General features: G+C 46.7%; 1 protein-coding gene and 1 long non-coding RNA gene across 2 annotated transcripts; one reads left to right on the forward strand and one right to left on the reverse strand.

Annotated features, from left to right (window-relative positions):
• Positions 1-640: 640 nt before the first annotated feature.
• On the reverse strand, positions 641-5,418 carry LOC112922264 (uncharacterized). Its single transcript, XR_003235410.2, has 3 exons — positions 5,101-5,418; positions 2,070-2,174; positions 641-832 (listed from the first exon to the last, which is right to left on the reverse strand). It is a non-coding gene; the product is annotated as an uncharacterized lncRNA (long non-coding RNA).
• A 5,501-nt stretch (positions 5,419-10,919) lies between these two features.
• On the forward strand, positions 10,920-15,239 carry ATXN7L3B (ataxin 7 like 3B). Its single transcript, XM_072742665.1, has one exon. The coding sequence runs from the start codon at positions 11,147-11,149 to the stop codon at positions 11,438-11,440; it is 294 nt and encodes a 97-aa protein (XP_072598766.1). The 5' UTR covers positions 10,920-11,146; the 3' UTR covers positions 11,441-15,239.
• The last annotated feature ends 278 nt before the right edge of the window (positions 15,240-15,517 follow it).

Below are 15,517 nucleotides of genomic sequence, written 5' to 3' on the forward strand. Positions count from 1 at the left end.
CAAAGCCTACCAGTTTGACTTCTGTGTATTTACTGTACTTGTTTGCTCTCCTTCCTCTGTATTTCTTGTTGCATTCTTTATGAATTTACAATCTCTCACCTGGACTACAAATAATCTGTGAGTTACCTTCTTGCCCGTCACATTCCATTTCATCCTCCACACTGAGACCAGAAGGACTTTCTAATATAAAATCTCTGAAAAAAAAACCCTTTGCTGGAAAAAAAAAAAATTTAAAAATTAAAAAAAAAAAAACCCTTTGCTGGGGCACCTGGGGGGCTCAGTGGTTGAGCATCTGCCTTTAGCCCGGGGTCCCGGGATCAAGTCCCACGTCAGGCTCCCTGCATGGAGCCTGCTTCTCCCTCTGCCTGTGTCTCTGCCTCTCTCTCTCTGTGTCTCTCATGAATAAATAAATAAATAAAATCTTAAAACAAAGAGAGCCCTCTGGTGATGACACATTTTTTTCCAGCCTCTCCTCCATCCCACCCCCGGCTTCTACACACCGTTTCCCCCACTCAGGCTATAAGGAATCACTTACCAGATCATGATGCAACATGTTATTCCGTACCTCTGTCTTCTTCATCATGCTTTTCCCTCCCCCAAAACGCTCCTCACTGCACCTGTACGTACTGACAAGCAATGCCCCTCTTCCAAGTCCTAAGTAAAGGGTCAAATTCCCACAAAAGTTGCCCCTCTCTGCACGCCGACCCCGTGACCACTCTATCTGGGGTATGCCCACTGTGCTCACAGCTCTCGTGTTCAGTTTGTCTCTCCCCCTCCTCTAAGCAGGTCCTTGAAAGACGGACTGGCCTCCTTTATCACTGTGCCTCAAGTTCTAAACAGAAAAGAAAAAAAAAAAAACTTCAATATGTACTGAATATAAAAATAAGAAAATCAGGATCATTTGAGTTCCAAGACTAGTATTTCTTCTACATCATATATATATAAATATGTTTACTGATTACGTATGCAATGCCTAAAGTTTTTTTAAAGCAATTGACGTTTTATTTTACTTCCGTAATTTCTTACAAGGATAGAACTACTTTAATGTCCATTCTACGGACCATATAACTGACTCTGAGGTGTTAATTGTCTGGGGTCATACAAATAAGTGGCCCATGGTCTTACTTACTCCAGAGACTCTGGATTTAACTGCCGTGTATGTTTTTATAATAAAAGTAAATGTGGGGAAAGTTATACTTGAGTCACAGCAGAACGGAGATGTAAGGATTTACCTTTTTGAGACCTTAATTCAAGGAGTTATTGGTGTCAAATCGGAAACCAACAGGATCTCTCCCTCCTTTCCCCATTGCTTTTCTTCTATATAATTGCTCCCCACTCCCCAAAATCTACGATATACAAGGAGATTTGTGTAGAATTATAATGGACTCTGTGCAAGGAAAAGTACATCTAAAAAAAAAAAAATGAGTAAATCTTTGTCAGCTTGAACACTGCCTAATTTAAGCCTGAAATTCTTAAGCCGACTTGTCTCCCCTGCAACCCCAATGGTAAAAAGTCCTGTGCCAAAGATAGACTTTATTTCAAGTGTCAGAAGAGAAGTTTTTTTTTTTAAAAAAGTTGATCTTTCTCTGAGCTCATCTTGATATTGAAGGGTGATTTTTTTTTTAATTCCATGTGGTAACCTGTTTTTGCATATAAGATTCATGCGAGCAAATATTTTGGGGCTAAAAAAAGCAAAGCTGCCTTGCTATTTTCTTTAAACTCCCAAGGAAAAATTAATAGGAACCAGACGTAGGCATACGGAAGTATATCTGCAGAAACACTTTTCTGAATCAAAACTAAGGGGAAAAGGCAGGCAAACAAAGTAAAAACTACAAATCAAATTAACTCCAGGAGCCTGACGCCTGGTCTACAGGGTGCCAGGAGCATTTATGTTTGACCAGAAAGGATTTCACGGCCTCGAACTATTTCAAGGGCACACGCCACTTGCATGTTTTGGGAGACAGCTTTTTAAATAAAGGCCAACAAATTCATTTATATATGAATACTTGAGATTTTGTGTGGGATTCAGACACACAAAAAGAGTTAACATAAAATAACACTGAATTTACCTTGTCAAAGTTTACTGCTTTTTTTATTATTCCTTGTCATTTAAATCTAACTCTCAATGTATCAAGAAAATTGTCACCATTATTTGCCATCTGGGTCCAGTGGATCTGTTAAAAAAAAAAAAAACAACAATTTTGTCACTTAATAATTCACTGAAGTAAGAATAAAGAGTAGAAAACAACTGCCAGAAATTTTGAAATACATTTAAATGTTACAAACGTTACTTTTTGTGACAAGTAAATTTGGGCACATGCGCATCATAAAAGGTGAAAAATATGTCACACCTCCTTTTAGCAAAATAGAAATAGTCCAGGTTTTGCGTCAAAGCCTTGCCCAATGCGGTTTTCCCTGTTTTATGACTGGCTAGATGAACTTCCCATAGTCCCCTTTGTTCTTGGAAATACAGTGCTCACTACAGATTCTAGAAAATCCATCCAGGTCCTGCATCTGAAGACTCTTCATCTCACTGTCCAAGATTCCACTGACACGATCCACTTCCTATCCGCGATCCAGTTCACTATCATCAGGGTACTGCTATCCGTCCCTTTGAATTTATCACCTGATTCATCTGATAATCGTAAAACATCTCTCTCTGCCAATTTTCTCCTCTATGCCATTAAGAGCAGAAAATGAAAAATTCTGGGTTCTTAAACGTCTCCAATAAAAGCTAAACGCAAAGGACAGTGATGGTATCTCCAGGCTTCCCTTACATCTTCTTAAAGATGAGGCAATATTTTGGGAAGCAGATTAGTAGACGTGAACCATAATAGTTCTTTCACTATTGTCCTAGTCTTTTTGTTTTTTGTCTTTGTTTGTTTGTCCTAGTCTTTTAAGAGAACCATAAACATTAGGTAGACGTTTTCTCAAAGGGCTATTATAAATATTTTAGGCTTCGGAGTTACATGGTCTCCACTGCAACTACTCACTTCTGCCGTGGAAGCAAAAGCAGCCGAGCACAATACATAAGTGAAATGCACCTGTGTTCCAAAACAAGGGTTTTTGCAAAAAGACAATGACCTTGAGTTTGCCTCTAGTTTACATGCCTCTTTGTGCCTAGATAATTTCATCATTCTTGTTTCTTCATATTTATGCCTTTAAAAATAATCGAAATTATCGATAAAACAGTCCTTCTAATGATGAAATAGAAAAATGTTTCAAGATAAAGAAAAAATAAGGTCACTAAGATCCTATGATGTAGCTTAGATTTAGGCATATATCCAGTGAATCCATAAGATACAATGAACTTTATTCTATTTTAAAATAATTAAATTTTCACTTTGTTCTTTGAGGAGTCCTCAGAAAAAATACCTAAGTTAAGAAATACCAATTTTACTAGTAGTTGGTATTACTCGAAAATAAAATTTGATCCTAAAATTTGGTGCAGTAAATCCTGATGATATATTAAGGATCTTTTATGTATGTGTCATTGTGCTAAATGCCAGTGATGGTACATTTACTCATGTTTGTATTTTTCTACAGAATGCAACATCTAGGTACCAGGCACAAGTAAGAACGATGCAAGTCAGGAAGTGTGAAAAATGTTTAAGGGCTATGTTAAGGATGTATTCACAGTTGACTAAAATTTAATAGCAGTGGGGGCTGGCTTTAAAAATATAAATAAATAAATAAATAAATAAATAAATAAATAAATAAATAAATAAAATTATAATGTGTGGCAAAAATAGATGTCGATGTTCATAAAGACTGAAAATTGGTAAAGTTAGGGTGAGATCATGTAAAAATGATGTTTTAGGAAATATTTAAAAAGTGAGGCTAGCAGGCAACGTATAATACTCTCTGAGAATGGGGACAAATCAAGGTTCAAAATTTCTTTGATAAATAAAAATTTAAGAGCAGTTCCAGATAAATGAAGGAAAAGGAGAGGTAAGAGAAGACGAGGTTAAGTGCAAAAAGGAAAACTAGAGTTACTTTAATAAAAAAAAATTATAATTAATCTGCAAAAGATTCTGAGACTCCCTCACATTACTGCCTAAATTTGCTCTCACTTTTACATTTACTGAGATTTTCACAAGAAAATTAATCTCTCACTTGGTGGCAATTGCCAGATGCCCATCTGTGGAACACAAGGAGTAAAAGCATCCCACCCACCAATTTAACAGCTTGACTTAAGAAAATATGAGACAGCTCTTGATGGGAGAAGACAAACAAAAACAAACCTAATGGACATTAGTCAAATTAGGAAAAAAAAAAAAAAGTATGTTCAATTGAACTTCTTTATAACTTGAACGCAAAGAACTATGGGAAAAAGAAAGCAAGAAAGATGGAAAGAAACTCCATCTGCTAATCTGAAAAAATTTTTTTTTAATTAATTTTTTTTAATTTTTGCTTTTAAAGCTAGAACTTCAAAAAAATTCTTAAAAACTAACATTTAAAGATTTAAAAAATTAAGGAGTACATCGTGTGAAAATACAGAGCTTCATTTCATTAGTAATATTATCACATTTCAGCACCTTTTCGGGCAAGCAGAGTGCTTACACCCTATTACATGCCTTCGCCATTGGTTAAAGCTACACTGGCAGTAAGATTTTGATGTGACACATAAAAATGCCAACTCTAAAAGTGTTTTTACAAAGTGCATTATGGGAGGTAGCCATTATTGACGGTTTTGCAAAACAAAAGTACATTTTGGAGACAGTGTGTAACAGAAAATCAGGAGTCAGAAGCTTTGATGCCCTAACTCTGTCACCGATGAGTTGGACAATTCACTTAACATCTCTGGCCTTTGTGTTTTTATCAGACCTGAAGATATTATTTTTGATTCCTCCTTTAAGACTGGTTAAGTGTAAAAAAAAAAAAAAAAAAAGCCCTGGGTTTTTCGAGTCCTATGTTCAGCTGCCCAGGTTTATTCGGATGTGTACCCGCAACCCAAAGGCCTGTTTTCCTCGTCAGGACAGGTCCAAGCCAAGGAACCAATACTACTGCCATTAAATATATTTAAAGACTAACATAATAGAAGTTCCAGAAGGCATCTGTGTCCAAAGGAAACTCGAGTTGTCAGCACCGTAAACTTACTTTAGTAGATGAGCTTTCTTCGGAATCATCTGCATTTTCAAGCAGCACTGCTACAGCATCCGGCCTGATCTACTAAGATAAATTTTTACCGTAATTAAGGCTTTAATTAGAGAAATTGCATGTCTTTAAAAAGATTTTTATCACGTTGAAATTGAATGTCCTCGAATTTACGCACGTCATTATTTTCAAATCTTTCTGCGAGGTAATTGTTCTGGATTAAAAGAGACTAGATAAGGAGACATGACAAGGAAATGCAACATGTAATCCTTGATTGGCTCCAGAAAAAAAAAAAAATGCTAGAAAGGACATTATTAGGACATTTGGCAATATTTTAATATGGATTGTATATTAGACAATAGTATTAGCCAATTCCTAAACTACTGAAAACCCTAAATTTGATTATTGTATCAAGCGATGTAAGAGAATATCTGCTCTTATGGCTACATACATGGAAATATTTATAGGTTACAGGGTATGATGTTTGCAATCCATTACCCAATAAATGAGGAAAAACAATAGTTCAGATTACTTTGTGATACGGAAATTCCAGCGGGGGAAGTAGAGAGAGGGAGGGATGGAGGAAGGGAGAGGGAGGGTAAACGTGGTAAAATGTTAACTAAACTTGAGGAAGAGATCTATAGAAGTTATTTGTTATATTCTTGCAATCCTCCCATAAATTTGAAATTTCTTTAAAATAAGGGTTTTTAAAAGTCTGTTAATTCTTGCACATCCTAATCAGGAATTATTTTCTGTGTTCAAGTTTACATTTTTCTGGGCCCTTCCTTATGTCCATATATAAGGCAAACATGCCCTTCTCTGCACCACCCTGCACATCCTCCCAGACAGGGAGGGTCCAGCAACATTATTATATATAAAATATATATATATACATATATATGTGTATATATATATATATATATATATATATATATATATATATATATATAAAGAAATAGCTTATAACCCACAGGGCAGTGTAATCTTAAAAGTATTAAGATGTTTTCTAAAACATATTTCTGTATTATAAATATATAGAAATAACTTCAGAAAGCCTCTGGAGCCCTTCTGTAGATCAAACTGGCTCAGAACAATTGATATATAGAAAGATCCACTGTTTTAAAAAGGCTGTATTATGTTAAGCACCAAAATCTGCATTAGTATCCTACACTACTTACTAACTGTAGTTAGCTCGGGATTACAGTGTCTGTCCCTCTAGAAGATCATAAGCCAGAGTTGTCATAAATGCCAAAATTCACTGAGTCACCTTGATTCCACAGTTTAGCAGGGAAGATTAAAATTGTAAATTTATTTTAGACATTGCAATTTGAGCATGACATCCTTATCTAATATCAAACTGTGGCATCTCCGAATCTCATGCAAGGCATGATAATTAGTTTTTAAATGCAAATCCTGAAATACGGATTTTGGTAGAGAATGAATTTGAAACTTCAAGCAAACATTTCTCCTAGCAAACTGCTGGCAAGAAGGCATAGTACTACATAGCTTATTGCTGACATAAATCATGGTCCAGGGGAAGTAAGAAGACCCTACCGCCATATGTTGCCTCCTTCTCTGATTTACTATTCACTTATTTTTTAAATACCTGGGTAAGTAAAGAAAAACAAGTAAAATGCTAATTTTTATAAATAAAAGTGGATTTCGTAGGCATCAAAATCATTAGAGAAATTAAAATTTTCAACTAAAATGAACATCTACAAGTAACATCTCAGATATTAGGCAAGATAATTACAATATCCAGCTGGCATTCAGTAGATGAATAATATTCCTAACCCTCAAGGTGCTTCAACAAGATGCCCTAGGCAGTGGAGCAGATTCGTTTATAATAACAAAACCCTCGGTCACCCAGTTGAGGATCTAACATTTGAACTTTGCAGGCCAATATATATGAACTTACTTGACCCTTAACTTGAAGAAACCTATTTTCTCAGATTCTTCAATTCATGGAAATTTAGTTTTAAAAGAAACATTCAGAAAACATGAATCTAGCTGTTTTTGCAAATGTGAATTCACCTTCTCGCCCAAAGTCACCTGATAAATTAGTGGCAGAAATGGGACAGCAGCTGAACTCTTTTGGCTCCCAGGCCTACCCCTGATGCACTCTGCTATCTCGCTTTCCTACTTTATGGGAACACAAAAAAAATGTGTGACTGTTAAAAAAAAAAAAACCTTGTTTTGTGGATTTTCAGTCCTTGGTAAAAACCATGAGATAATATGTAAAATGTGTTCCTCTTTGAAAGAACCGGTCTCTCAGTACGTATGTTACAAGTAAATAGGAAGAAAATTATCAACTAATCAAAGACAAAATGTGTACCTTAATTAGTACAACATATATATTCTAAACCTAAATGATGTATGTATTCTTTGAAGATCACTTATTTTTGAAGAATTAATTCCTGTTATTTTCTTTGCATTGAAAAAATAGAAAGTATCTATTTTATTTTATTTCATTTTTATAGCAAAGCCTTAAGAATCTTCGATGCTGTGAATTGCAACAGGACTTCTAACTTCTGGTTCCTTCTAACTTCTTTTTGTGGCATGGCCCTGATTGAACAAGGCTTTGAGTACATTTCAGTAAGTAAGGCAATCTAGTTAAATGGGACAAGTAGACGAAAGGTAACAAGGGGATGACGAACATCAAAGTTAACTTTCGACAGTGTGATAGTGTCTCCATTCTAAGAGTAAATATAATAAAATACGGGCAGGAAAACCCAGCTACGGTCCTGATAATTTGAATTTCAATTAATGTGATGATCTGCTTGTATATATTTTGCAGTATATTTTATTGATGACCCTTCCCCATTAAGTAGAGGATTTCGGTTCTAACTCGCACAACATAAGGAGGATTTATGGGGCAGAGAAACAATCTCTTACTCTCTTCTGATAAAAATCAAATACGCAAAGGTTCTCATGATAATTTCCCCAGCGCAAATTACACGGGAGCCAATCACCATGAAGAACACTGTCCACCATCAGGCCCTTTTCATTCCTTGCTACTCAAAGTGGTCTGTGAACCAGCAGCTTCCAAGTGCCTTAGAAATGCAGAAACCCGGACCCTGCTTGAGACCTACGGAACCACAGTCTGCAGTTTTAAAAGGATCTCTGAATGTTTTATATGCACATCAAGGTTTGAGAAGCATTGTCTTAAACTAGATTTTCAGACACTGTGATTAAGGATGAGTGGAAGCAATTCTATTTACATCTTTATTTCCCCCCCTAACTAAATGTATCACAATAGTAGGTATGCGATACAGTATTATACACTGTTGGATATTTTGTGAAGACTTTTCTATTTACTGTCATGTTTAAATCTCACAAGGAATCTCTGTGATGAGAAATGTCACTGCAATAAGAAAACAGATTTACAAAAGCTAAGTACGTAGGGCAAGTTCCCACAGATAGTAACTGATAAGAGGCAGTCTGATATCATTACATTTTATGGCTTAGCATATGGCTATAGGCAGATTCTTTTTTTTTTAAGATTTTATTTATTTTTTAATGTGAGACACAGAGAGAGAGAGAGGCAGAAACACAGGCAGAGGGAGAAGCAGGCTCCATTCAAGGAGCCCAAAGAGGGACTCGATCCTGGGATTTCAGGATCACAGGCGCCCAACCACTGAGCCACCCAGGGATCCCCATAGGCAGATTCTAATTTATGTCAGAATATGATATCAATTTTTGAATGGAGAACATATAATTGATACAAAGGCCGCAGGGAAAAAAATTCTGCCTATAGACAAAAAAAATTTATCATGCATGTATCCTCAATAATGTAGGCTTTCAGAATCCTTTAGATCTGCCGATTTGTGATTTTTAGGATGATAAAAAACACAATCAGAAAATCTGGATGGGCACAACTACTGGCTAACTACTCAGAAACCAAGTAAGTTAAAAAAAGAAAAAAAAAAAAGAAAAAAAAGAAACCAAGTAAGTCTAACTGGTACTTACCCCTCTCCTCATAAAACTACGAAGGGAGCTAATGAGAATGAATCATAGTTTACAAGTGATTGATAATCATAAACATTAGAAAATACTTAATTTGTATCTGCCAGAAAGATATAGGCCCATTTTTCCCCCTGTATCCTGGAAAAGAAATCATAGAATCAGATATATATATATATATTTTTACATTTTCCTTTTAGTCACAGCTATTTTTTTTTTTTTGGTAAATTATGAAACACAAGATGCTACCATATTTCAGCGGTTCTTGGCAGGAACCAAAAAACTAGCAACAAGTGAAGGAAATGCTATAGTGTCTTGATCATAATGTAGTGTAGCCCGGAACTAACGTGATCAGAAGGGCTGGCATTCACTGAATGCTCGCCCCATAAGGTTCGGCCTGGCAAGGATGGTTTGTGCATCATCACTTCATCCTCAGCGTGCAAGGGAGACTCGCTGTACTTGGAGGCAGACGGACAGAGCTGCGGCGGGGCGGATGCAGGGCAGACAGGACCCTGGCAGGTCTCACGTTCACGCCACAGGATTTCAGGAGGAGATCTGACATTTCCTCCCTCTTTTACAGACGCTGCAGGTATACATTTTCTCTTCGCAGGAGTTTTGAGGTGTATCCGGTGATGCACTTGTGATCCCATGGACGTGATGCTCCTTATCTTGAGGTTCACGGATCAGTGTATGTGGATCATGTCTTCAACAAGAGTGCCCAGTTCTTCCTTAAAAACAAAAACTAGGGGCGCGGGGGGACTCAATAGGGTGCCTAGGTTACCGAAGATTCATGCATGATAAATGTTTTTTTTTATATATATAGGCAGAATTTTTTTCCTTGCAGCCTTTTGTATCCTTTATATGTTCTCCATTCAAAAACTGATAATCATATTTTGACATAAATTAAAATCTGCCTATAGCCATATATATGCTAAGCCATAAAATATGATGATACCAGACTGCCTCTCATCAGTTACTACCTGTGCGAACTTGCCCTATGTACTTAGCTTTTGTAAATCTTGAGCACCTGCCTGTGGCCCAGGGCGTGACCCCGGGGTCCTGGGATAGAGTCCCACATTGGGCTCCCTGCACGGGCTCCCTGTGCCTCTGCCTCTCTGCCTGTCTCTCATGAATAAATACATAAAAATCTAAAAAAAAAAAAAGAGGGGTGTCCAGGGGCTCAGCGGAGGAGCACCTGCCTGCGGCCCAGGGCGTGACCCCGGGTCCCGGGTTAGAGTCCCACTTCCGATCCCCGCGAGGGGTCTGCTCCTCCCTCCGCCTGTGCTTCTGCCTGTCTCTCATGAATAAATACATAAAATCTTTTTAAAAAGAGGGGCGTCCGGGGCTCAGCAGTGGAGCACCTGCCTGCAGCCCAGGGCGTGACCCCGGGTCCCAGGTTAGAGTCACGCTTCCGGTCTCTGCGTGGGGGGTCTGCTCCTCCCTTCACCTGTGCCTCTGCCTCTCTCTCATGAATAAATACATAAAATCTTAAAAAAAAAAATAGGGGCGCCCGGGGGTGCTCAACGGAGGAGCACCTGCCTGCGGCCCAGGGCGCGACCCCGGGTCCCGGGTTAGAGTCCCGCTTCCGGTCCCCGCCGGGAGCCCGCTCCCCCCTCCGCCTGCGCCCCTGCGTCTCCCTGCGTCTCGGGAATCGCTGCGGAAGACCTCGGCGACCCAGCAGCCGACCGAGGGCAGTGGAAGGCGCCGGGGGTCCGGCTCCCCAGCAGCAGCAGCCGCGCGCTCGGCCGGGGGTCCCTCACGTCCCCGGAAGCCCGCGGCCCGCCCCGGCCGCTCCGCGCCTTCCCAGCAGCCCGCGCGAGCCTGCGCTGGGCCAGTGCGCAGGAGCGGAAGTCGGGGGGCGGGGCTGCGGCGCTGGCGGCGGAAGAGGCCGGAGGCGCTGGCGTCGGCGGCGGCGGCGGCGGCGAGTCCGGGCGGCGGGTCTGAGCGGCGCGAGCTCACGGTCCCAGCCCCCGGGAGGCGCCGCGACGCAGCGAAGGCTCGGGCTGCGCGGCCCCCGCGCCCCGCGGACGCCCCGGCCCCGCCGCCCGAGGAGCCCGGCGGCCGCTGCCGGCGCGGGCGCGGTAAGATGGAGGACGTGTCGCTGGCCGAGCTGGACACCAAGCAGCTGGAGGCGCTAGCCCAGGAGATCTACGTGGACCTCATCGAGGACTCGTGCCTGGGCTTCTGCTTCGAGGTGCACCGGGCCGTCAAGTGCGGCTACTTCTACCTGGAGTTCGCGGACGCGGGCGGCGTGAAGGACTTCGGGCTGCCGCCGGTGGAGGACACGGGCGCCCGCCGCCTGCCGCTTTGCGCCCTCCCCGCCGAGCCGGGCAGCGGCCCCGAGCAGCCGCTGCAGCGCGCGCCCCCGGACTTCCAGTAGCCGCGGCGCGGGGGCCACGGCAGCCGACACGGCCCCGCGGGCGGGACGCAAGGGCCCGAATCGCCGGGCGGGGAGGGGGCCCCCGGGGGACGCGGACAGACGCGGCAGGTGACACGGCCCCGTTCGCGCAGAGCATCTCAGCCTCTCGAGGCCGCACGTGCAGGACGCAAGGGCCCGGATCGCCGGGCGGAGGTGATCCCCGGGGGCCCCGCGGGAGACGGGGACAGACGCACAGACACAACAGGTGACACGGCCCTGTGCGCGCTGAGCATCCCAGCCTCTCGAGGCCGCACGTGCAGGACGCAAGGGCCCGGATCCCCGTGCGGGGGGGACCCCCGGGGGCCCCGCGGGAGACGGGGACATGGACATACGCAGCAGGTGACACGGCCTGGAGGGGAGCGCAGACGCGGCAGGTGACACAGCCCCGCGCTGAGCATCCCAACCTCTGGAGGCCCCGCGTGCAAGACCCAAGGGTCGGGATCGCCGTGCGGGGGTGACCCCCGGAGGCCCCGCAGGAGACGGGGACACGCACAGACGCAGCGGGTGACACGGCCCCGTGCGCTGAGCATCCCAGCCTCTCGAGGCCCCGCGTGCAGGACGCAAGGACCAGGATCACCGGGCGGAGGTGACCCCCAGAGCAGCCCCGCGAGAGACGGGGACACGCACAGACACAGCAGGTGACACGGCCCGGAGGGGAGCGCAGACACGGCAGGTGACAGGGCCCCGCGCGCTGAGAGTCCCAGCCTCTGGAGGCCCCGCGTGCAAGACGCAAGGACCGGGATCGCCCCGCGGGAGACGGTGGGCAGCCCAGTGCAGAGCGCAGACGGGGACAGATGCGCAGACGCAGCAGGTGACACGGCCCGGTGCGTGCTGAGCGTCCCAGCCTCTGGAGGCGCCGCGTGCAGGACGCAAGGACTGGGATCGCTGTGCAGGGTTGACTCCTAGAGCGGCCCCGGAGGCCCTGCGGGAGACGGCAGGCGACCCGGTGGAGAGCGCAGATGGGGACAGACGCACAGAAACGGCAGGTGACAAGGCCCGGCGCGCGCTGAGCGTCCCAGCCTCTGAAGGCCCCGCGTGTAGGACGCAAGGGTTGGGATCACTCTGCAGGGGTGACCCCCGGATTCGCCCCGGAGGCCCGGGCGGGAGGAGCCGCGCTGCACCGGGCTGCCCGCTTGGGGCCCCAGGCTCCCCGGAGGACTACGAAGACGACGCGCGGCTGGGGCGCAGCCAGTGCTCGGGGGGGGGGGGGGGGGGGGGGGGGGGCCCGCACCGCCCGGGGGAGGAGCCCGGCCGGGACTTCCTGCGGCGCTTCCTCCCGGACACCGGATGTCAGCGGGCGCGAGGTCCGGGCGTTGCCAGCCCCAACGCGGGGCAAGCCAAGGAGAAGGACCGCCGCCCGGTCCCGGAGGGGAAGCCCCGGCTGCAGGCGGGAGAGGACGTCCACGCCAGCCGCGCGGCCCGGGAGCCCCGCACCCGCAGCGCCGCGGACGCCGTGGGGATCGGGGCCGAGCGCTTGCTCCCCGTCCGGTGGGCAGCCTGGTGGCCCGGCAGGCCGAGGCTCTGGCCCCGGTGCCTTGGGGAGGTAGCGGGGCCTCTGCAGCGGTGCACGACCCCCGCCCCGCAGGTTCGCGCAGGGATATGCGCTGCTCTGCGAGGCCCCCCTGTGCTCATTGAGCCCCTGGCCGACCCACCCGCCCGTCCGGGTGTCTGGCCCGGGCAGCCCGCCGGGTCTCCACCGGCCTCCTGCGCCCCCGGGGGCGGCCCGCAGTGACCAGCGCCGCAGAGACTGAAGCAGACCGATTGGACAGCGGGGCCCAGGGCGGCCTCTGCCAGCGACCCTCCAGGTTGACGGTGTAGTCCCCGGGGCCGGGGGGCAGGGAGGGGTCACCTGGCCTCCCACTGCAGCATCCCTGGGGCGGGGGGGCAGGGAGGGGTCACCTGGCCTCCCACTGCAGCATCCCCGGGGCCGCCCCATCCGGGCCGGGCAGCCTAAGCAGTGTGACCTCGAGCATCTGTCTAGACTCTCACCGCCACCCCTGCCCCTCGGGAGGGGCGGCCCCTTCCATTCAGTCCCTTTTGGACATTCCTGACAAGAGCTGCCTTCTTGTGGGAAGTCGGGGTCGGGACAGGCCAGGATGGGAAACGTGAGCCACGCCTCAAAGCCACCCTCCACTTTGCTCCCTGCTGAGGACTTAGGAAGTGTAGAGGGGCGAGAACCCCAAAGTGAGCGGGAACGGTGCTGCTTTATTTGAAATGTTTTCTTACCTCATTCTGTGCCCCAGCACGGGGCCCAGCCTCATCCGTCCGGCCCGGCCCCGTGTCCCCACTGTCCCCTGCTCCCCTACCCGACCAGTGCAGCTGGACCCCAGGTGCTGCCGGCTCCCCTGCTTCCACACCGGCCAGCTGCTTCATCTCTCCATGCTCCCGCTCCAACCTGCCCAGGTGCCCTCTCCTCGGCTTCTTTCAAGTTTTTCCTTTTTTTTTTTTTTTTTTTTTTCTCTCCCCTTCCTTGTTCTGGGAGATCCAGAGAAGAACCTTTCAGGTGGTTTTTCCTCTGTGGGGATGAAGATGGGAGAGTGGGTAACGATTTGTGCAGGAAAAGCAGGGCCCCGCCTAGGCATCTGCCTGCAGGACTGCCTTGGATACCTCCCTGCGGGTCTCCCTTCGGGGGACCCTGCACCTCCCCTCTTGCACTGGGATGCCGCCTCGGGGCCTAAGTGGGAGAGCAGGGACACCGAGCGCCACGCAGGGGTGGAGCGGGGCCTGGTCTGGTTTGCCAGCCCTTGCTGTGCAGGTACCGTTCCTCATCCCGCGAGGACCTGCTTGGACTGTGCGGCCGATGGGTTTCACGCAGAGCCCTCGAGGGAACCGTAGCGATAGGGCCGCGAGACTGTCGGTCATTGCGTGCCCCCTACCCCCCCAGAGTTGTTCTGGTCGGGGTTGAGGTGTTCTTACCAGTTGGTCTTCAAGAATTTTGCTGACTTTTTGGGAACTTAAAGCTCGGCAAGAGTTAAAACCATTTGGGGTTATCTGCCCTTGGCTTTGTTGCCGTCTCCTCGCAGGGGGCTGCAGAGGGGCAGGAGGGAAACCGGCTGCGGGTAAGGTGAGGGGGGAGCTCTGACGGAGACCCCTTGTACCCTTGCCCCTTGCCGGTCAGCCTCCTGGTTAGGGAGGGAGAGGTGGAAAGCAATTCTCAGTAACCGTTGCTTCGCTTTCCCTCCTTCCTGGTCATGGTTTTCGTTCTCTGCCCTCCAGTTATTGGGGCAACGGCCTGGCCAGGTCCAACTGGAGCCCTGCGGGGACACACGGACCCTTCTTTTTCTGGGGTGGGAGTGCTCCCTCCCGTAGTTGACGTGGTTAGGAACTCTCCCTTTCCCTTCCTGCCTTCCCTCGAACAGCAGAATTCCTGCCCTTCCTTCCTCAATTAAGTATATTGATCACCCTGTAATTCTATTACGTATCCGAGTGTGTGTGTGTGTGTGTGTGTGTGTGTGTGTGTGTATGGGGGGGAAGGGGGTTCTTTACAGACGTCTGTGGTTCGTGGCTTTTTCTTCTGTACATTAGTTCCCGCCACCGCATGTGCAGGGGCCAGTGCCTGGCGTTGTCGCATGCTGGGGTCATCGGGGAAGTGTAGTGAGGCTCACCTCTGTCCTTTGTTTTGGAGATTATTATTTTTGCATAAGTGGTCCATCCTATACAGATCGCTAACTGTGTATTCCCCTTGCCCCTGTGGCTGCTGGTGTAAATAAACTGCATCTCCCCATTGGTAAACAGTACTAATAAAATTTTAAAAAAATGACTTTACTTTGACCCGGTATGTTCATCTTTCAAGATCGTACATGTTCTCCAGGAACTGTCATAGTAAAAATGTTGAATTGCTGTTGAACTCCAGTCACTGTCTCCTGAATGGAAGTTTTTATCAAAGTAGAGGAATTTTGCCCAACTTTATTTCTCCATCTAGTCCTGCAAATTGAGCTTTCTGCAACCTCCGGTGAGAGAGAAACTAGGTGGTAAAATAAATATGATCCGAGCCGGTCACTAAGCCCAATGTGAAAGCTACTTCTATTTAAGTGGAAC

This window comes from Vulpes vulpes, chromosome 16 (genome assembly GCF_048418805.1).
Source record: "Vulpes vulpes isolate BD-2025 chromosome 16, VulVul3, whole genome shotgun sequence".
Taxonomy (NCBI): Eukaryota; Metazoa; Chordata; class Mammalia; order Carnivora; family Canidae; genus Vulpes; species Vulpes vulpes.